This window comes from Canis aureus, chromosome 13 (genome assembly GCF_053574225.1).
Source record: "Canis aureus isolate CA01 chromosome 13, VMU_Caureus_v.1.0, whole genome shotgun sequence".
Lineage (NCBI taxonomy): Eukaryota > Metazoa > Chordata > Mammalia > Carnivora > Canidae > Canis > Canis aureus.
In genome coordinates this window covers 50,813,506-50,837,322 of record NC_135623.1, presented here as the reverse complement: position 1 = coordinate 50,837,322, position 23,817 = coordinate 50,813,506, and the positions used below count along the sequence as shown (strand labels likewise).

Below are 23,817 nucleotides of genomic sequence, written 5' to 3'. Positions count from 1 at the left end.
GGAATGAAAAGATCATAACTATAAAAAGGCTAAGAGTAACTGACTCATAAAAGTTAAAAATAAAGATAAAAGATGAGCCTTTGTATTCATAAAGAAGTATGTGGGACAGATGTCAGAGACTTCCCACAGGAAGGAAAACACCAAAGGAAATGAATTAAATGAGAGCAGGTGACTTACAAAAGAAAAAAGAAAAGAAAAGAAAAAAAGAGACCAGCTGTATAGTGATGCAGCTCCAGGGTCAAATGGATAAGTGTTCCAGTAAGATTCCACAGTAAGTGCAAATGCGGTAGCAAAAGCCAGTGAGTAAGGATTTTAGAGAACCTTTTAATAGACATCACTATTTCTTTCTCTAGCCAAGATAAGTATTACTATTTTTTTCTCTGCAATATCAAAGATACAACTTACTGTGGAAGGAAGAAGCATTATTTTTCAGAAATTTATTGAAGCAAATCTGTATACATCCTGTTAATTACAGCTATTCCAGTGATGCTATATGTGATCTCTGGACAATCAGCATCACTTGAAGTTGTTATAAGTGCAAATTCTTCGGCTGCATCCCAGACTGAATCTGAAACTCTGGGCACGGGGCTCTCCCAGTGCTTCTGATGCACCCAAAAGATTGAAGTCCAGCTGTATCACTTAAGAAAAACAAAGAAAAGAAGAAATCCATCAAAGCATTATTCATACAGAGATATTGAAAATTATAACATTAAAAGAATATTAAGTAAATAATGAAATGTTATCAGGGCATTTAAGCAATTCTGATAGTTTTTAATAATGAAAAATAAATATAATAGTGGAAAATTCAGTATACAAATAGTGGAAAATTCAAAATACAAAATTGATCTCAATTATGTAAAAATAGTTCTGGAAAAAATAGAAGGAAACAAGCAAGACCAGTTAACAATGGTTGCCTTGGAGTGATAGGATTATATGCATCTTTCTTTCTGCTTCTTTATACTACAGATACTGTTTTCAAAATTTCTATGAGAAGCCATTTTACAAAAAAACCCAATCCTATCAATATAATGATTTAAACAACTTTAAAAAACCTTAGACTTTCCAAAGTCAAAATACTATTTACAGATTATATTCTTGCCCATTTGTTTCTCTATATATGGTTAATTAGGGAAAAGTTGACATAGCGACAGCCTAAAGCATAAAGAAGAAATGTACTTATGTTGCTTACTGGAGAGACAACACACAGAAAGATCATAGAGTTGATGTATTCAGTGTTGAAAGTGGTACAGGAAGTAAAAATTTGAGAGAGAAAATAATCCTTTTACATACACTAACCAAGAGCTTTACTCTTTTAAGTATCATTACTTAAAGTATTAAGCATTCTAAAGTAATGTAAAGGAAAATGTCTTCAAATTTAAGAGAACAGGTTTAAACATCTTACTCCCAAAAAGCTGCTTATTTTGTCCCTATGTCATCTGAATTAATGGCCTGACAAATCAAGTAGGGGGAAAAAAAATCCCTCATATGACTATAATTTTAAAGATTAATATCTATGTGTATAAATATCTTGAATGCTAGACCCTACATATGATTCTTTTTTTTGACAAGCACTTGTAAAATATATGTTGAAATTGATAAATATATTAGGCCACAAAAACTCAGTAAATTTCATTTATTTATTTATATTTTTTTAGTAAATTTTTTTTTAAATCTGAAACTAAACAGGCCACACTCTCTAAAAAATAATAAAATACAATCAAAATCAATAATAAATGATCAAACAAGAGGGGGAAGAAAGGAATTGTTTGAAAATGGAGGAGGTAAATGATTCCAAATAAGTCTTAGGGCAAAAAGGAAATCAAAACTACAAACCTTCAGAAAAGGAGCATGTGAACAATAGAACTAATGGGATGCATCCAAAGTTGAAGTCAAAATGACATTTATTAATTAAATATTCTCATTACTCATTACTTAAAAAAGAAAACTTGAGGTACTCAACTCAATAAGTTAGGAAGAATTTTTTAAAAAAATAATAAGAAAGCAAATAAAAATAAAAACAGAAATTAAATAACTATGAAATAAGAACTATTAGACATATAAGTGGACCAAGTTGTTTCGTTGGAGGAAAAGTACTATAAAAATGTCCTGGGAATTTCTTATTAAACCCCCCCCCCCCCACACACACACACACTAATACATTAAGAATGAGGAAGGGGATAGAAACACAAGTTGAACATACTTTTTTAAATTATAAAATAAGACCTACCTTTCTAATCATATGGCAGGCTACACTATACAGGCCAACCCTCCCAGCTGGAAGGAAGGACAACTTAAAATAGTGAGTTACACAAAAAGTAAGTTCTTAAAAGCAACACAGATCTGATGAGACTGTAAGGAATTTCTGGGCCAAAATCAAAATAGAGAAGGACCCCTCAGATGTTAGCAGAGCACTTCAGTTGCTTTCCCCTTAAGAGCATTTGCTAAATTAAGCAAACTTCCACTTTATTTATTTATTTTAAATGTTTTATTTATTTAGCCATGAGAGACACAGAGAGAGAGAGAGAGAGGCAGAGACAGAAGCAGGCTCCCTACTGGGAGCCCGATGTGAGACTTGATCTGGTAACCCCTGGATCATGCCCTGAGCCAAAGGCAGGGCCCAAAAGCTGAGCCACTCAGGCATCCCAAAAACTTTCACTTTAGTGACCTTGTAGAGTGTGGACAACAGAAATCAAAGCCCAGGTGAAGATCTAAAAGGAAACCCTTTAAAGTCAAGATACCCAAGGATATTCCCTCAATCTAAGGACGAATCAAAAGTTAACCTACCCCAGTTGTGCAGGAAGGTTGCCTGAGCTCTAAGCAGAGCAGGGATGGGAAATAAAAACCATCCCTGAGATGTTTTAACCAGATGAATGCTTCAGGAGCTTGCAAATCATAGTATATCACCAAGATGGTTCCAAAACCTTTAAGCTGTTTTTCAATTGATAGTGTTCTGTACCAGGCAGAGACAAAGATATCAGCATTCTAGGCCTGTAGGAATCCTTAAAAATAATTTTCCAAGGGAAAACAAAAAGCAGGTCACAGTCAAAAGTAACCAAGTGCCACAGGGATATCACCAAGAAGAAAAACCAGAAGAAACAACAAACTGCAGAAACAAAAAACATATATTGAATTTAGCTATTCAAATTTTTCAGGGACAGATAATACAATTACTATGCTTACTTACTATGTTTTAAAAAATAAAAAACAAGCTTAAAATATTTTTGGAGAACAGGAAACTATAAAATATAAGCTAGCATGTTTGCAAGAGAACAAAACAGAACTTGTAAAAATAAAAAATAATTAAAATAAAAAACTCAATGGAGATTTAACAACATAAAGAAATAGTTGAAAAAAGAGTTAATGCATTTGAAGATAGGTAAGAAGAAATCATTCCTAATGCAGAGATACAAAGAGGTGTTAAGTATGAACAAGAGTTTATGTAACATGGAGCTTAGAGTAGTAAAGTCTACTACACATCTAATAATAGTTCCAATTAAAGAGGAAAGAAAAAGAGATGAGGCATAGATAATGGCTGAGAATTTTCCAGAAGTACCCAAAACACTAAAAATAAACCTCCACCTGGAAACACAGTGTAACTGTAGAAAGCAAAACTTAAGATTTTAAAGGAAGCCAGAAGGAAAAAAAAAAAAGGACATTATATTCAAAAGATTTTCAGTTAGATTGACAGCAAATGATGAAAGCCAGTAGATAGTGAAATATCTTTAATATGTTGAAAGAAAGTCACTGCTAATCTAAAATCATACATCCAGTAAACATTTTTAAACAAAAAATATAGGTTACCACCAGTGCAAAAATCCCAAAAAAGAAATTACAAGATACAACTTTGACTGAAGGAAAATGATCTGAAAGGAAGAGTCTGATAGGCAAAAGGAAATAAAGGGCAGAGGAAAGGCCAAATGGTATGAGTAAATGTGAACAAGTATTGCACGTTTCAAACAAAAAATAATAGTGTTTAGTGGAATGAAAAATTACTTAGACTTAAAATCTATTAAAATAATGAAATGTTATTTGGGCACAAAAAGTAAATGGATTTAAAAGTGTTGTAGGTCCTGGTAGATAAATATATTAACTTTAGGTTCCAATAAAATTAAGTATTCATATTGTAATTTCTATGTAAACACTAAAAGGAATGGGGGAAACTGAAGTGATAAAAATGACTCAATCAACCCAAAGGAAGACCTAAATGTAGAGAAAAAGGAAACAGAAGAAATAAATGCAAAGCACAAAATAAAATGGTAATTTATGGGTCACCTGGGTGGCTCAGTGGTTGAGCATCTACTTTTGGCTCAGGTCGTGATCCTGGGGTCCTGGGATCGAGTCCCACATCAGGCTCCCTGTGGGAAGCCTGCTTCTCCCTCTGCCTGTGTCTCTGCCTCTCTCCTCGTGTCTCTCATGAATAAACAAATACAATCTTTTTAAAAAAATGGTAGTTTATAATGATCTATACAGATATACCCCTTATCTATTAGCAATTACATTTAATGTAAATGGATTAAATACTTAAAAGACAGATTGTGTGACTGGATTTTTAAAGATCAATACTTTTTACAAGGGGCACATCTAAAACATAAGAATACGAAAGTGCTGAAAGTAGGAAAATTGGCAAAATTCGAATAAGTTGTATAATTAGTTTTTACTATTATATAAATATTAATTTCCTGGTTTTGATAATAGTACTATGATTATTTACAATGCTATAATTAGGGAAATTTTAGTGAATGGTATATGGGAACTCTATCATTTTTGCAACTTTTTTTTTTTTTTTTTTTTTTGAGGATGGGGACAAGATCGGAGAGGGGCCAAGGTTGAGAGGGAGAGAATCTTAATAGGTTCCACACCCAGGGAGGAACCTGACTCAGGGCTCAATCTCATGAAATTGAGATCATGACCTAAGCTGAAATCAAGAGTCAAACACTTAAGTGACTAAGCCACCCAGCTGCCCCATTTTTGCAACTTTTCTAACAGTTTACAATTATTTCAAAATAAAGTTGTACATATGCAAGTCTTATGATGCAGTCATGCCACTCCCAGGTATATACCATAAAGAAGTGTTGGCAGTCATGTCCCGGGAGAAATATGTAAGAATGTTCAGGGGCGCCTAAGTGGCCCAGTTGATTAAGTGTCTGACTCTTGATTTCTTCTCAGGTCATGATTTCAGGCTCAGGAGTTCAAGCCCTATGTCGACCTCTGCTACTCGGCATGGTGTCTGGTTGAGATTCTCTCTCTCTCTCCCTCTGCCCCTCCTGTTTGTGCTCTCTCTCATAAATAAATAAATAAATAAATAAATAAATATTCAAAAAGAATGTTCACAGAAGCATTATGCCCTAATATAGAAAGAAATGAATATGAATGTCCATTAACAGTAGGATAAAAAGTGATATTTTCAAACAAATAAACTGCTACATGGATGAATACTAGGGAGTCACAACAACAAAATATTCAGGGAAAGAATTTAGACACAGAATTTTTATGCTATATGATTCCATTTAAAGTTCAAAAATAAGCAAATTACAATGTTTATGGATACATACCTGGGTGAGGAAACCAAGGGGAAAAAATAGAAAAGTGATTATTTTTCAAGTCACTATCATGGTTACCTGAAGTTGGAGGCGCTTGTGTTTGGGGAGAGGAATGAGGGAGCTAAGCGAAGGTATGGAAGCTCGGTACCTCTGCCCCGCACTCCGTGTATCTCCTCATCAGGCTGCTCGTTCGTACCCTGTATTGTATCTGTAATGGACTGGCAGGCTGAGTGCTTCCCCGGGTTCTGCCAGCCGCTCTAGCAAATTAAAAGGACCGAAGGAGGAGGTGGCCAGAGCCTCCAGTCTGTAGCCAGTGGGTCACAAGCATGCTACCAGCCTGGGACTCACTGGCCACTGGCATCTGGACTGGGGCACAGGGTAGTCTCACAGAACTAGACCCTTAACCTGTGGCATCTGATGCTGCCTCCAGGTAGACAGTGTCAGACTTGTTTTGTGTGGTGTTCCCCGCAACCCACACTGGAACTGGGTCTGGGGAACCCAAAAAGAATTGACTTCATTAGAAGCAGGAGGACACAACTCTGAAAGTATAGAGAGGAGATGAATTGATTCAGGACCCCAGGACAGGAGAACATCTGATGCGTTTACCCAGTTTTGCTGTTGTCATCTGACTCAGAGAAGTCTTTTCTAAAGAAACTCTAATAGTGGATAAACAGCTTTGTTCCAAAGAAGTTTTAAGCAAAGAAAAATTAGGGTTGCCAGATTTAGTAAATAAAAATACTGTGTCTAATGCAATATTCCAAATACTAAAAATGTTTTTATTGTTTATCTGAAATTCAAACTTGTCTAAGCATCCTCTATTTTATCTGGCAATCTAACCTAAACCTAAATGCATTTCAGACTTCTAGAAGTTTAATGGTTAAATTACCACAATTATCTTAGAGCAGTGGTTCTTAACTTTAATGACAGATTACAATCAACTAGGGAGCTAGGATCTCAGGGGTGGGAATGGGGCATCAGTATTTTCACAATCAACCCCCACCCCCCACCCCTCTCCCAAGCAGGGAATCCTAATGTGCAAGGTATAGAAAAACTGGATCAATGTTTTCAAATGTTTGAGTATTCTCCAGTTTATACAAAATGCCATAAAATGAAAAATCAAACTTCCACAATAGTTACCATAATCTAATTTAATGTCTTTAAATACATTGTCCTAACTTGACAGTAGTATGTGCAATTTAGCTGACATTACCCCATCACTTTACAGGCAGCCTGTTTTTTTACTACATTTCTCTGGAAACATTCAAGCTTCCTTTCCTCTCTTTCAGGAGAAAAATTGCTAAAGGTGATGGTATAAAAACAAGCAAGGGCTCTTTCTTAAACTGAAATGAAAAGCAATTCAATGTATTTTTTAAATTGTATTTGGTGATGGACTTTTATTTCAAAGTAGAAGGAAATAAATTTTTAAAAAACAGATTATATTAAAGTATGAGAATTGCCTTGAAGCATAATTCAATATTTATCAAATTGTTTGTGTATTTCTGCTGAACTTGGAAAGAGTAGCTTTGGTCTCAGAAGACTAATATTAAACTGTCTATATCTTTAGTTCCCTTTACACCAGATTCAATGTGCTTATTTTGTTTCTTTTCAATTTCACAAAAAAGGGAGACAAGACCAAACTGCTGAATGTTTTTTTTTAATCTCATACACTATTTCAACTTGTTAGAATAAATAAGAAATGTCTGTTTATTTAATTAAAAGACTTCCTTTGGCTGTTAGCCCGTCTTCCTACTGATAGTGAAGGTAACTCTACTTAAAAAAGGATCAAAAGTTGCAGGTACAATTTCCCCTACATTTTCTAGTCTGTTCTGACAGTTCTTAGTAGTATCAGCCAATTTCTAAAATGGTTTATTCTGAGACTTGAAATAACCATTTCCTACCTCACATTTTAAATCATTATTTCTTCCCTAGGGATTATTGATGGAGTGCCTCCAAAATATCTCATGATTTTTGATTAATGAAAATTCCTGATTGGAAAGAGAAGTTACCCTAAAGCCAGGAGTCTCATAGGAAAAGCCTGCTGGTCACCCCAACATGGGTAGCGGGGTACACCACCTGTGGTCGACTGCTCCACTTCACCCAAGGCCAAACTTCAGCCTGGCAGACTCACATGTGATTTATGATCTCTCAGGTAAAGACTCATTGTAAGCACACTCATGAACACTAATGTGTGTGACCAGAATTCCAATTTATTGATTGGTCATAAAAATATAACATTTAGTTGTCAATAATTTTACAGGCCAATTTCCACTTGAGGCCAAATTTCAATCACAAGAGGAGTCAGATGATCTTAGTAGTAGCGTTATTGATCTATAATACCTAGTACACCAGTTTCGTTTTAGGGTTTTATCTCCTACACTGCTGATCACCAGTTTTGACTGATATATAGGGTTTTTTTTACACATATATCTAAATATTCCGTCAGATGACAGTAGAGTGTTGTTAGGTAAGAGTACTTTTCTTTATCCCCATGGAGATCTTGTGTTATTAGCGAAATGATGCTTCATAAGCTTTTCTAATGGCTCACTCCAGAGTTTAGTCATATTTTTCTCTTTTCATATTCTGAGTAGCATCTTGACCCTGAATAAAAGCTTCATGAAAAGCTCATTCACAAGTACACCTCCAGAGTCTAGAACAGTGCCCATAAGGCAGTTAAGCACTAATAATAATAGTAATAGAGCGAAGGAACAAGCTAGCCTGTATTTAGTTATTTCTACAATACACAAATGTTATCAGGAAAAAGAACATGTCCTAAGTACCCATGGATTATTCCTCTTTGAGGATCTCAAAGGAAATAGCTCACACAGCACTTGCCTTTGACCCATCAGTTTCAATTAGACCTTGCCGTTCTCACCCACCTACTTTATTATTCTCTCTCATCTTTTTTCGTTTTCCTTCAGCACTTACCACAGTTGGTAGCTTGCAATTTATTTGTGTTTATTTATGTAAAGTCTCAATCAGAAGCTCTGGAAGATAAAGACTGTATGTTTTATATATAGTCTCTATCTACAGTCTACCTTTATGCTTTATGTGCTTCATGATATTTAACAAATATCGTTGATCTATCTTGTAGTTGTAGGAAGAATAACAAATGACTTGGGGATTTTGGATATCAGGCTAGTTGGATGATGAGCTATTTCTGCAGGTAGCCATCCCAACACCTCAAAATCATACCCCATAGGAAAATGCTGCCCATAGGCAAACCACGGATCATTGGTGTTCCTGGCTATCTATAGAAGGACAGAGCAAGGAAACAATTTCATGTTCATTTTGTAAATTTGGAAGTTAAGAATAATTTATTATATTTTATAGAAATCTATTTGCATACTTAATAATTATTGTGTTCCTAAAAAGTTGCTCATCCCAGCTAATATTCCATTCATGGTGAACTTTGCCTTGACTATTGAATTTTATACATCTAAGTGTGCTATTTACATCTGCTAATTTTACATTTTGATTGCATGTCATGATAGCCAATTCACAGGAATAAATCAAGTGCTTAAAGGTAGCTAAGTGTAAAAGTAGTGTTGCAACGATAACATAAACATAATAGAACCCTATAAATGTAAGGTGAACACGAGCCCAATGCAAATATCAATGTGAAACTGTATGCTAGAACAAGTGAATCTTGATGAATATGTGAAAATTGGATTTTATCAGACCAGCAATCAATTTGCCTCTAGTTTCTATTGCATTGTCTGTTACAAAACTTTGTTAAAGAATGGCAAGAAGCCACAGAAGCTTTTGCATTGCTTTCAAAGTACCGTGACCTTTCTGATAAACCAATTGAGTTTTTCCTGAACAAGCACAAAATAATGCTTTCTAATATGAAATTGATAAATTTTGTCATTTAAAGGTGAAGAGACCCAAACAAAAGAAACATTATTCAAAATTGTACACCAAAACCCCAAAACCAAAGAAGCGAATCACACTGTTGCTAAAAAGTTTATAAATCCAATTGTAAGGCTAATGATAATAATTACCATGCCCAGGAAGAAATTTAAATTAGCTACTGGGAATTTCATAATCAAAGAGGGCCATTGTACATCATGTAATATTAATGGCATATAGCACAGAAGGGCAATGTCTATCATGAGTGCCTGCTAGCCGACATTTGGCTTACATTTGGAAAGAATCACAGATGTGCAGAATATCAATCAACACTTGGCAGAAATGTGCAGAAATGTAGAAAAGGGAGGTGCTCAGGGACTTACTGGTGAGTTTAGTGCTCCACTCTCGTGCCAGAGGAGATATTTCATGTAGTTGGCGATTTTTTGTGCCATGATGCAGGCTGGAAAGACACCCACAGCACCAGTAATGTTTTCAACAAGGAAGTGTTTGCCTATTTGGATAAATTGTCCCTTTACCTATTGCTTCATCTCACAACATAGTTGGCAAACATAGTTAATGTGTTCAAACCGTGGTCACTGAGTGTTTACCTTTTAAGCATGCTTTGTGAAGAAACTGGCAGTGAGTACAAGCCTTCCTTTCCACACAGAAGTAAACTGTTTATCAAGGTCAAAGTGTTTAGACAAGCTTTTGAAATCAGGGATGAGATAAAAGCATTTCTTCGTGACACTAGAAATGGCAATTTTAAAAAAAAAGTAGTTTCTTCAAGTGGCACATTTCAATGATATATTCTGTTTTTTAATAGCCTCAGGGTATCACGCTAGAGTGGGAGTTTTGTCATTTTAAATGTTGTCACTATAAGTATTTCTTAAGCCAAACTATGGTATAAATATTTTAATCAACAACTTGATCTTAAAACTTGATTTTTTCATTCATTGGGGAAATCCAAGACAGTATGGGACATCCTTATATGTCATGTTCTCCAAAAATAAGATAAATAAAAGAAAGCAATCCAAATACACTTTTCCCAAACTAGAAAAACACTTTTTAGAGACAAATAAAATCCAAGTGGAGTAGGATTCCATTTACCATCATCTCTGAGGTTGAAACAAAACATTCCAAGTATTAAGTATGGTATGTTCTTTTATTCTAGTGCCTGACTTATTGCCAAGAGAGAAATCAGAACAACTTTCTGGGTGTATGTTTGAGCCATATATTTAGGATTATCAGATGAAGATCCTGAACAATTTTGCCAATTCTGATAACCAATAATTATGGTTAGAACTTCTATTTCAGTAGAAATAGAGTAAGAAAAGACACTGACTCAAGCCTTCCATCTTTTAGAGAACTACAAAAGCCTTGGTAAAAGATTACAAACAGTATCATCTTTTTTCACTGATATAAGATACTTACTACTAATTGAACACTTTTGTTTTAAATGAACCTTGGCAACATAGTAAGTGAAATAAAGCCAGATGCAAAAGGACAAATATTGTATGGTTCCACTTATATGAAGTACCTAGAATAATCAAATTCATAGAGACAGAAAATAAAATAGAAGTTATCAGGGACTTGGGAGGCAAAGACGGGCAATGGGAAGTTGGTGAGTACAGAGTTTCTGTTTGGAGTGATCAAAAAGTTCTAGAAATGGATAGTGCTGATGGTTGCATAACAGTGCAAATGTTCTTAATGCCACTGAATTAATTAAACACTTAAAAGTGATCAAAATGATAAATAATACTGTATTTCACCAAAGTAAAAAACTGTTTTATTGCTATTTTAAAATTATAATGAAAACATATTTCAATATTCTCCAAATTGTTAGTCTTATGTGTGCCAACATCCAGCAAGGGATCTGTGCATGCTGAAAGCCAGCTCTGGAAATTTGTCTTATTAGGGACATTCAAAGCATCATTTCTACAGGATGGAGGATGTGAGAACCCACTGGAAATGACCAAGAAGAGGCCTTATGGAGTTAAGGCCAGCAAGTGAAAGTTGGAGGTTCTGTGGTTTGTTGCAGGAGAATACACTCTCTTCTTATTGGGGAGATAAAGAGAAATTTAGCATTTGGGTTTCTTCCCACTGAGGACAACTCTGTCCACTGTCAGGCAACAAAACACATTCGTTGCTGTTTGTTTGATAGTTCTGTATTTATTTTGCATTTTAACTCATTAGGCATGTTAAACTGAAAACCTTTGGTTGTGGAGTTTCTTCTTAGGCAAAGTAATCAAAATAAGAGGCCTTTGGGACTTCAAACGAAGAAGCAGTTCTCTTTGAGCTTTGAGCTTTACTAAAAGGACAGTATTTCCTGAAGGGGGTCATGGAATATTCATAAGTGTTCCATGAAAAGAGTATTTGTGGTAAGTAAGCAATTGCTGCCATAGGTTTCTTCACTGCAGAACTTCTTATTGCCAAAGTACATTTTGAGACAATGCTGCTGACATTGCCATACGTATTAAAATAGACCTCCTTTTTATTTTTCTTTTCTTTTTTTTTATTTTTTATTTATTTATGATAGTCACACACACAGAGAGAGGCAGAGACATAGGCAGAGGGAGAAGCAGGCTCCATGCACCGGGAGCCCAACGTGGGATTCGATCCCGGGTCTCCAGGATCGCGCCCTGGGCCAAAGGCAGGTGCTAAACCGCTGCGCCACCCAGGGATCCCTCCTTTTTATTTTTCATGCAGCATTTTGTGGGCCCTGTGATCTGGGAAGCACACTTTGGGAAAGGCCAGCCCTATACAATTGTGATATTGTAATTTATAATAAGAAATACATATGTGGTCTTCATCCCCATTTCTGGCACAGAGCTTCTAAAATCCTTGGCATTTCCTAAGTGTTAAGAGCAATAAAAGTGTGTTGATATGCGTAACAAATTGCTTTCAACCTTATCTGAGTTTATGTTAAGGGGGTGACTTTTGGAAAGTACCAAAGACTGGGGGCTAGTGGCCAGAGGAACCAACCAGTTGAGAAGAGGGTTGATACTTCTGGTTCCATCCCACTGCCTTCGAGATGGGAGAGGAGCTGGAGATTGAATTAATTGCCAATGGCCCATGATTTAAATCAATCTGTGTTTTGTCTGTAGGATGAAACCTTCATAAAAACCCCAAAAAGATAGGGTTGGGAGTTTCTGGGTTGCTGAACATGTGCAGGTGCTGAGAGAAAGGCCTGTTCACTGAGCATGGGAGCTCTGCCCTTCCCCCACACCTTGCCCTGTGCATCTTTCCATCTGGTCCTGAGTTATATTCTTTGGTAGTAAACCAGTGATTTGGTAAGTAAACTGTTTCTCTGAGTGCCGTGAGCTGCTCTTGCAAACTAACCCAACCCAAGGAGGGGGTCCAGGGAACCTCTGATCTATAGCTGGAGGGTTGGAATCACAGGTGACAACCTGGACTTGCATTTGGCATCTGAAGTATGTGTGGTGGAGGGAGGAAGAGGGATGAGGGAGAGGGAGGGAGGGAGAGGGACTGAACCCTGAACCTGTGGGATCTGGGGTGATCTATCTGAGTAGACAGTGCCACAATTGAATTGTAGAACACCCAGCTGGTATTGGAGAATTGCTTGGTGGTAAGGAAAAAACCCACATGTTGGAATTGGTGTTAGAATTAAAGGAATCATTTACATCACCATTTCTTGGCTTTTCACCCTGTTCTATGTGATCACTGTAGGCTATCATTGGCTCAGTGGCTGTCAAATGATCTTAACACTTTTTGTTATATGGTATGTTTAAATAATCTTATTGGTTTTTTTTCTTATTTGAAAAGCAATGCGATCTTATTGAAGAAAAATTGGAAAACTCAGATCAGCAAAAAAGAGTAAAATATCCGTGATCCCACCATCTGGGGGTAATCACTGTCAACAATTTTTAGATATCAATTCAGTCCTCTTCTTATTATAAATATATACATTTATTTACTACAAGAAGACATTCAGTACACACTTTTAAACCTGATGTTTAAATTAACAATCTAGCATAAACTTCTTCCCATGCCAGTATTTGTCTACAATATAATTTCTAATGGCTAAAAACTTCAATTGTAAATACATACATATAATATTAAAATGCAGGTCTGAACTATTGGCACAGACTTTGTAGGCTCAGGAAATACATAGAGGCCTTCATTCATTTTGTCTCTTCCGAGTTCACTTTAATGCCATTTTTAAGAAAGGATTTGGTCAGCTTTTCCTAATCCCTCAACAGCTGCATTTTGACTATTTAGTTAGAGTCACAGCTGATCAAGGTTATGTGTGTCTCTAATACATTTGCCTATAACATAGTTCTTAGATGAATCCTGAAAAGGGACTATAAGGTCTATAAACACCTGTTAGCAATTCACGTATATTTATTTGTGCATTGATTGTCATCTCATTGCATCCTCTGGATGACCAATGGTGGTTAGCAACAGAAACTCAAAGTTCAAGATAGAAAGCGAGAAGAAATGCAAACCTTCTTCCAGGAAAGGAATTTGGCTTTTGAATTGAAATCTGTAGAGAAATCACCCTCTTTTCCAAAGATGATGCTACCTAAGTATTTCCATGTGCCACCCAAAGCCTTATGTGTAATTATGTTCATATTTCAAAGGCCCTCGGAGATCAAAAAGGATTGAGGACTGCATGCTGCTGGCGGAACCACTGTTTTCAGGAAGGAAAGGATGTGTTGGTGAAAGCCAGGGTTTTTTTCAAGGACTCCAGCAAGGACCCTCCCCCGCCCTTGTCATCATGACTCCTCCTTTCTCACCACCTCAATACCACCCATGGAAGTCAGGGTCCAGCAAGGTACTTCTGCAACTTTAGCTACACTACACCTGACCATGAGGAGAGGGATCACTCCTCTGCTAAAACAACAAACTCTCTTAAGTTTGAGGACCTAGTGGATCACTGACTTGAAGCTCCGGAAGGCTAGAGGGTTTACTCCAAAGTAGGAATTAAAAGTAGGAACACGGAAAAGAAAAAAAAAAAAAAACGTAGGAACACAATGGGGGATACTTTGAAATTAAATTCAAAAATGGAAGTGTGTGCCTTTATTTTAAAAATATATGGGTGGTTGATTCGCTTAGTGATCTTATCATTTCTATTTCTTATCATTTTTATTCTTATACCTGAACACTTACTTACGTGTTCAGGTGTAAGAATAAACACAAACTGATTGAAGATGAAGGATCGCACACTTCAAGAAACAGAACTAGCCTAATTCTAAAACCTACTTTGGTTTATTTATCATGTAGAAGTATCCCCTTTCAATTTGCCAAATCACTCAGACCATTTCTAAGGATGTTTCTATGGACTTAGAAAATAGTAACTTGTGTTTCTGCCAACGAGGGTTTTTGGTGTCAGTAAATAAACTCCATAAACATGCACTCATGCACGCAGACACAAGCTTCCATCTAGTTTCATGAACAATATTTCAAGAGCAGTCAACACTACTGTATGTTAACATTTTAGAAACTTTTACAATTTAAAATGAAGCCAGGAGCAGGAGTCCCAAAGGAATACTTAATTAATGCTCAAAAAATAATTGATTGAAACCCCTAGTTAACACATTTCCAAGAAAGAAAACATATATTTGCTGACATAGAGATGTATTTCTATTTTCACTCAAAATGGCTCAACTTACTCATATGTGCTTAGTCATTCTCTTGTCTCTCCACACACTCATGCAATTAGATAATAAGCTCTTAAAAGATACTTCTTGAACAAATGATCCTTAGAATTGCAAAGTATATGTACATGACAGGAGCAGAATTATTTCTTAAGACACTTAACAGAGACAAAACTCTTAATGAAATGTACATATTTTGAGAGACATTTATTTATTTAAAAGATTATATTTATTCATGAGAGACACAGAGAGAGAGAGAGAGAGAGAGAGGCAGACAGAGGCAGAGGGAGAAACAGGCTCCATGCAGGGAGCCTGATGTGGGACTTGATCCTGGGACCCCAGGATCATGTCTTGAGCCAAAGGCAAACACTCAGCTGCTGACCCACGCAGGCGTCCCTTGAGAGACTTTTATTATTTTTTTTAATTTTTTTTTAATTTATTTATGATAGTCACACAGAGAGAGAGAGAGAGGCAGAGACATAGGCAGAGGGAGAAGCAGGCTCCATGCACCGGGAGTCCAACGTGGGATTCGATCCCGGGTCTCCAGGATTGCTCCCTGGGCCAAAGGCAGGCGCCAAACTGCTGCACCACCCAGGGATCCCCCTTGAGAGACTTTTAGATCAGAAAACGACCCAACAGATCATTTCATTGGACCCCTTCATTTTACAGATAAAGGGGCTCCTGCCCCAGGGAAGTGAAGTCGAGTCATCCAAGGCCAGAGAGCCATCTGTTGGCAAAGCCAAAACTCAAGGACTCCAGGCCTCTGGAAACTTCAGCTGAATACTTTCCACTCCTACTCTACCATTTCTTACATGGTGTGTGTTTGAGGAAATCCACGTACGCAATAGCAATATATACACAAAATATACAGTGGCATGTATTGAAAGTTATACTATTCCTAAGTATTGATGTATTGGCATGTATTGATAGTATACTAAGTCAGTTCCTCACAGAAATCTTCACCTATCCCTCAGATTTGGTCAGCAAGCCCCCATTCACTCTCATAGACTAATGTCCCCCTCATTCAGAGCACTAACCCCAGACATAATTTCACATTTACGGGTGTGATCACAAGACTGTTAACTCTGTAAGGACATAGAACACATCTATTTTGGCTCACTATTATATCCCAAGCATCTAACACAGCATCTGGCACTAATTAGATGCTTTTAAAAAAAAGATTTATGTATGTATGTATGTGTGTCAGATTGAGAGAGAGAGAGTATGTGTGTGAACAGGGTGAGGAGCAGAGAGAAAGAAGAGAATCTCTAGCAGACTCCCTGCTGAGCGCAGAGCCTGATGGGATGGCTTGATCTCACTATCCTGAGATCATGACCTGAGCCAAAATCAAGAGTTGGATGCTTAATTTATCCACTGAATCACCCAGGGGCCCCCTAAATAGATACTTAATTATTTATTGAATGAATGGTGATCACTGATGCTAATGACTGAAAAAAATGCTGAGTTAATGTAAACACACACATGATTACATAACTATCTATATGTATATAAATTTATTATAGGAATTGGCTCACATATTATGGAGGTTAAGAGAGATGCAGGAAAGCCAGGGGTATAATATGGTCTAGGTCCAAACGTCTAAGAACCAGGAGCACCAATGTCAGGCAGGAGAAGATGAAGGTCATAACTCAAGCAAAACAAGCAAATTCATCCTTCCTCTGCTTTTTTTGTTGTATTTCGGTCCTCAGGATATTGGATGGTGTCCACTCACATTGGTGAGGATTATCTTCTTTACTCAGTCTATGGATTTGAATGCTAATCTCTTCTGGAAATATCCACACAAACACACCCTGAAATAACATTTTACCAGCTCTCTGGGCATCCTTTAGCCCAGTCAAGGTGACACATAAAACAAACCATCACAAGGATGCATGTCAACACTGGAAGTGCTTCCTTCATGGCCCACTTAAAACCATTCTTAGTAATTCCTATACACACACACACACATATACATATATAAATATATATATAAATATATAGGAACCTCATGTTATTTTGTCTGTGGTTGTATTTCCTGTCCTTCAAGGCACAGTCAAGCCCATTTGCCTCAGATTTGCTTTTGTGGATTCTCCCTTTGACCACATTCTGGCCCACTTTTTGTTGTGTCAGAATTCCACAGCAGACCTTATTCAAGATGGCAGACCAAAGTGCACACATGGAGCTCCATTCTCTCCTTTAGTATAACATTATACTAAAGTAACTTAATGTTAAAAAAAAAAAAAAAAACCCTCTCAGCAATAAAAAATAAATGGCAAGGGGATCCATCAGCAGATAAGAGAGCTCAACACATTTCTGGAATTCGTGATGAAGATGATGTGTATTGACCATGAGGCAGACAGGAAGCAGCAGCTGCCTAGAATGTAAGAAGTGAGAGCTAGAGCTGCGGGAAGGGAACTGGAAATGATAGACATCACAGCACAAGAATGAGAAGTGAGGCAAAGAGTAGAAGGACTAATATTTAGAAGCGTTCTCTCATCTCCCTCTCCAACTTTTGCTTGAGGACTGCTCCAGCCTGGCAATTACTCCAAGACAAAGAAATTGGAGTATTCTTTCCCATCAAACTCTCCAGGAAGAACCAGGCAGTGAGCATGGGTCTTAGGCTCCAGAATAAAACCCTGCTCATTTTGGCATTTAGGATGCCCCTAACAGAGTGCCTATGAAGGGACCCCTGCTGGTCAATGAGCCCCTTGCTGACACTCAGAGGGTGTTAGGCTTCTAATCAGCCTTTCCATTGCCTGTTTCTCCACAATGAATGGAACGTAGCGGTTCAACAGACATTTGAGAAAAGCAAACACCATGATGAGAAAGTCCAAAATTAAGAATCAACAACAATAGCTACAACAAACATCTGGAAAAATCTGTAGCAAGGAAGAAAAAAAATTAAACAGAAGATATTTCAAACATTTTCAGAAAACACGGGCAGCCCCAGTAGCTCAGCAGTTTAGCACCGCCTCCGGCCCAGGGCGTGATCCTGCAGACCCGGGATCGAGTCCCATGTCCGGCTCCCTGCGTGGAGCTTGTTTCTCCTTCTGCTTGTGTCTCTGCCTCTCTCTCCCTGTGTCTCTCATGAATAAATAATAAAATCTTTAAAAAAAATTTTCAGAAAACAGAAATTTTGAAAATAAAAGATATTTCAAATTCACTTTGAGATACTCTATCTGAAAGAAGATACATGTCCATAAAATATAATGTATATCTTTAAAGTAAGAATCAGATCCTATAGAAGAGAAACAATCAAAGAACAACAGGCCGAGGAAATGTAATATGATATCTGAAATAAAGCATTCTTTTGAAGGGCTGGCTGACAAAGATGAGTAAATCTCTCAGAAATCTGTATTGGTTTATATTATTCCTATACAAATTGCCACAACCTCACTGGCTTAAAACAACACAAATTTATTACCCTGGAAGTCAGACATTTAAAATGGATCTTCTTGGGCTAAACTCAAGGGGTGGGCAGGTCTATGTTCTAGAGGAGGATCAGTTTCCTTGATGTTTTCAGCTTCTAGAGGCTGTCTGCATTCCTTAACTGTGGCTCATTCTTCCACTTTGAAAGCTGGCAGTACAGTGTCTTCCGACCCCTCTCTCTCATCTGTTTCCCAGTTCCATCTCCTTCTTTGATTCTGACTCTCCAGCCTCCCTCTATCCCTTATAAGAACATTTGTGATTTCACTGGGCTCATCTGGCTAATCTCTCCATCTGAAGATCTTTAACTCACATACATGAGGTTCCTTTCACCATGCAAGGTAACATGTTCACAGATTCTAGGGATTAGGATGTCCCTAGCAAAACCAAAAAAATAATTTTAATAACAGCTAGAACTATCATTGTGACTTTCAACATGACAAAGAAAGAGGAGATCCCACAAATTTCCAGAGAAATTTTTAGAAATCTAAAAAAGATTGGTAGCAGTCTGGCATCAGTTTCTCACCAACAATCCCAGATAGCAAGGAAAACCTCTACCAGTGCCATCAAAGTTCTTTCTGGGAAATATTTTCAACTTGCAATTCTGCAATCAAACTATCCATGAAGGGAGAGAGTGAAATATATGACATTTTCTCAAAGTCTGTCTTCTTTTTTTTTTTTTTTAAAGGAAATAACTTTTAGTTGAACTCCAACACAACGAAGAAGTAAGCCAACAAAGAGGATGATACAGAATCCAGGAAACCGAAGTTCAACCTGGGAGAGCCGTGAAGGAAGTCCTGAGAAGGTGGCCATCCAGGCCTGCTGACTTACATAGGAGGGGCAAGGGAGACAGTTCCAGGAGGGAGAGCTCCAGAAAAAAGTTGGGGGCAGCATGTGGTAGACCAAAAAATAACGATGAAGACTTCAGTAAAACTTGAAGATGTGATAAATCTTCAAGAAAAGAAAAATTTCTTTTCCTCTGAGGGAGACACCAGCCCATCACTTTAATCTCTCCTTACTTAGAATCATCTGATGGGGGGCTTTGCTTACATCTTCAAAATCCCTTCACAGCATTGCATAGATTGGAGTTTGAATAATAGGACCGTAGTCTAGCCGTGTGACAATATCAAAGCTCTCATGACATGCAGGTGAAAGGAAAGGAAAGGAAAGGAAAGAAAAGAAAAGAAGAAAAGGAAAGAAAAGGAAAAGAAAAGAAAAGAAAAGAAAGAAAAAAAAGAAAAGAAATAAGAAAAGAAAAGAAAAGAAAAGAAAAAAAAGAAAAGAAAAGAAAAGAAAAAAGAACCAGTAATTTGGGTTGCCTGGGTGGCTCAAGCTCAAGTGGTTGAGCATCTGCCTTGGGCCCAGGGCAGGATCCGGGGTTGCTGGATCGAGTCCCACATCAGGCTTCCCACATGGAGCTCGCTTTTCCCCCTGCCTGTGTCTCTGCTGATCTGTGTCTCTCATGACTACATAAATAAAATCTTAAAAAAAAAAAACAAAAACAAAACAAAAAAACAGTAACTCTAAGAAAAACAAACAAAAAAATGCCATCATTAGAAGTTATGGCCGGGCCACCTGGGTGGCTCAGTAGGTTGAGCGTCCGCCTTCCGCTCAGATCATGGTCTCAGGGGCCTGGGGTCACAGCAAGTGAGGCTCCCCTGTCAGTGGGGAGCCTGCCTGTCCTGCTCCCTCTGTCCCTCCGTACCCCATCACCCCTCGTGTACACTCTGTGTCCCAATAAATATATAAAATATTTAAAAAAGAGAAAGTCATGGTCCAAATACAAAGCAAACTGCCGTCAAGTGTTATTTGATCACAACGGTAGAACGCCCGAAAGGAGAAGCCGTTTAAAGTTGGCTCCAAAAACAGTTCCTCTGAGGGCGGTGCGGCTGTTGTGACATTAGAACCCAGGGCCGCTGGGCTCTCCGCGGATGCCACTCACACCGTCACGATGATGCAGATGCTGGTCAGTGGCTTGGGACATTCAGAATCAACTGGTGGGCAAGTCACAGGAGACTTGACTCCCTTTCAGGGACGCGGTGTAAAGGCCCTGCGCCCCGACGGTGTGGTGTGCGACCAGGCTGGGAGGGCAAGCTGAGGGCCAGGGGCAGGACAGTAACGGATGACAGTGGTGGCCTCAGGGCAGCGACCTTAGGGATCGGGAGAGCAGCCTGGGATTGTTGCTTGGCAAGGATGAGCCCTGTCTTTTCTTTAATTAACCACAGGCATGTCACCTTAATGAGAAACGTAAACAACTGTATTTGTAAAAAAACAAAACAAAACAAAACAAAAAAAACAACCCTGTATTTGTAAACAAAAATCTCAAAAAAAACCAAAAAAGCAAAAAACCACCTAACCCCAACCCCCAAAGGCTGTGTGAGATAAGGAAAGGAAGAAAGCAAGCGGGTGGTCGTCGCCGTGTTGCCAACGGAAACCCAGCACCACCCCCAGGCCCCCTCGGCCGCCCCGGGCCGCGCCGCGCCGGGCTTCGGGTTTGGGGTTTGGGGCGACACGCACGCGGCCGCGGGCGCCCACTCAGCGGCGGCGCGATCCCGGCCGGCGCCCCCCGCCCGCGGCCCATCCAGCCGCCTGCGGGCCGCGGCGGGGGAAGCTGGAGGCGAGGCCGCGCGGCCGGTGACCCGGGTCTCGAGAGCGTCCCGCAGCCGGGCGGGCGATCGCGCTGCCGTCGAGCGGCGCCCGGTTTCGCCTCCTCCTCGCGGTTTCCCGGCAGGAGGCCCGGTGAGCCCCGGTCTCGCCGGAGGCCACTCTCGATAAGCTTTCGCCGAACCGAGGCTCGCACGCGGGGAAGGTGAGGAGAAGCCGGCGGGAAAAGGCTCCAAGACGGGCCTGCGGGAGGCGCGGGGGGAGCCCGTTCTCTGCGGGGCAGGCCGGGGGGCACCGGAGGGGTGGGGCTGGGGCTGGGCCAGGGCCGACCACCGCCCCGGCGCCGCAGCCCCGAAGCTTCCTCCTCTCCCGCCCGGCCTGTGCCGCGGCGCCCGCACTCCCGGGCCGTCCCGTCATTTCCCGCCCAGCCTTTCTTCCTCCAGACTCTCGGCTTTCTTCGGAATTCCAGGAGAGGGGGACAGCGCCCCCCGCCCCCGCCCCCGCCCCCGCCCCGGGCCTCCCGACGCCGACGCCGACGCACCTCGTGGAGCGGCCCCGCAGCCGCACAGCTCTTGCGCCTCCTCCCGGGTGGGGGCGCCTCAGCGGCGGAGCCCGAGCTTCCAGCCGCATCACCGCGGGCGCCTGTGCGATCCCCGAGAGCCCCGGGCTCCGCAGCGGTGCCTCAGCCGACGGCACGGATGCACCCTGACGGCCTGGCCTGTTCTTGGCGCCCCGCACGCGCGCCGCGTCAAGGCTCCACGAGGAAAAAGAGAACCTCCTTTGACCATTCCACACGGAAGGGCCGCGATGCTTGTCTTTCTAAAAGCACAGAATGGGAGTTGGAACGAGAATTTTCAAGGGAACGTCTCTTTGTTCTTCCCCACAGAGAAAACGAAGCAACAAAATGCAGAGTCCCTCGGAAGAAAGTTGAACGACGTGGCCCATGTATCAATAAAGCAAGTCATCACAGTTTTAAGTGCTGCCACACAGCTCAGTAATTTTATTACGGAATTTGCATTGTGACCTGCAGTCCAAATTTTTTTTTTAATTTTTATTTATGATAGTCACACAGATAGAGAGAGAGGCAGAGACACAGGCAGAGGGAGAAGCAGGCTCCATGCACCGGGAGCCCGACGTGGGATTCGATCCCGGGTCTCCAGGATCGCGCCCTGGGCCAAAGGCAGGCGCTAAACCGCTGCGCCACCCAGGGATCCCTGCAGTCCAAATTTAAATGAAATTTAAAAGTATCTCGAAAGTGGGGTTGGTGTGTGTGGTTGGGGGTGGGGGGCACAAACAAAAGTATCGACTAGCACTCAGCGGTGGCACAGTGACGTAACCTGCTGTAAAGCGGAGGTCAGGCGCCCGGGGCACATGCCTCAGCTCCGGCTTTGAAGTGGCTCCCTTCCATATTTGAGGGCAAACGGAATACTGCCATCAGTTTAAGAACCCTTTCTAAGAAAACTGCCGGAAGCGTCAGGCTTCTCTGATGGGAAGGCAACAGGGGCGAGCCGTGGAAAGATCCCTGGAGACTGGGTTCCACGCAGAGCTAGGACACCCAGGTGCCAGGCCGCGGACGACTCACCCAACCACCAGGCCGAAACTCCCTTCGTTGACGGAAGGCCGTCGATATTGGGCTAGAGCTTCACCTTGTACTGGTCACAGGTGGTTTTGAGACTGTAATGCAAGCTATGGGCCCATCCACCTGCAGGGAAAATCCACCTTGGTACATGCACAAAACATTGCACACGCAGCTTCCGGAGCTCACCCCACCCTCCCAGCCCCCCACCCCCACCCCATGCACTGGAGGTCTGAGCGCTTGGGGGCCACCCGCTCTCTCTGGTTGGTTCTCCAGGCTCTCTCCTCCTGTGACTGTCGCTGGGCCATCTCAGCTTAGTCGTGCCACAGGCTGGGCCACGTCCTCCCCTCTGGAAACCCCCTCATGATAGTTTTCTCGTCACAAATGCACCTGGTCAAAGCTTGTCGAATTTAGCCTTCATAAATATTCACCTGCCTCCGCGAATCTTCTGTGTTTTTACTGAACACTATTCTGAAGAAGCAGAACCTGAGAATCCCAAGGAAAGGCAGCACAGATCTCAGTCAGACTCGGGGTGAGATTACCCTATGGAAAAAGCAAATCATGTCCAGGTGTGAGAGGGTAAAAATCATATTTAGAATAGCAGTTTTTGGAATATCAGTTTACCCCGGCAAAAGATCATAAACTTTTAGGTAAATTTAATTTTTCATTCAGGCAAGCATTCACTGAGTGCCTATTGTATTCTGAACCTCGGGTAACACCTGAGAGCCTAAGATAAATGAGATACTGTCTTCCTCTTTGCTTTCAAACAGCAGCTAGTTGAGTGGAGGAACATAAGGAGAAAATTATCCTAGGAGTGTTCGTGGGAGTGTATCAAGAGTGTTAGGTTAGCGTAATGGAGCAGGAGGTGCAACGCCGCCCAAGACAGCTGCAGGGAGGCCCCAAATACTTCTTGATAATGTGTTGGAATTTTCTGGGAGCAGAAGGACCTCGGACAGAGGCTGTGTAAAGGCACGTGGTCATCGTGGTTGAGGATAACAACTTTTCCAGAGTGACTGGAGCTTAGGGCTTGTTCGGGGACATGCCAGGAGGCAGGAGCAGCCAGCCCAGGCTCTGCAAGAAGGTGGCACTACACTGAGCTCATTATTATACACGCCATATATGGTGATAAGGCCTAACTGAAGGATTTCCTTTGGAGTCGACTGATAACACTGGTATTTTAGACAGAGCGTGTAGAGGATGGATT

At 40.4% G+C, this 23,817-nt stretch overlaps 1 protein-coding gene and 1 long non-coding RNA gene across 11 annotated transcripts in view; one reads left to right on the top strand and one right to left on the bottom strand.

The window, feature by feature from the left end:
- Positions 1-422: 422 nt before the first annotated feature.
- Positions 423-9,895, bottom strand: LOC144282486 (uncharacterized). Its single transcript, XR_013350920.1, has 2 exons — positions 9,773-9,895; positions 423-638 (listed from the first exon to the last, which is right to left on the bottom strand). It is a non-coding gene; the product is annotated as an uncharacterized LOC144282486 (long non-coding RNA).
- Positions 9,896-20,240: 10,345 nt separating this feature from the next.
- The window catches only part of LOC144282485 (uncharacterized), a 49,714-nt gene continuing 46,137 nt past the window's right edge, over positions 20,241-23,817 (top strand). For 6 of the 10 annotated variants that reach the window (XR_013350917.1, XM_077846193.1, XM_077846198.1 and 3 more), the window contains exon 1: positions 20,258-20,399. Coding sequence is in view for 7 of the 10 variants with exons in the window: in XM_077846193.1 (XP_077702319.1) it covers positions 20,385-20,399 (15 nt within the window). In the remaining 3 variants the exon portion in view is untranslated. Of the gene's footprint in view, positions 20,400-21,081; positions 21,243-23,817 lie in introns of those variants that run through there. The other 4 variants (XR_013350918.1, XM_077846200.1, XM_077846199.1 and 1 more) reach the window with 4 other exon arrangements.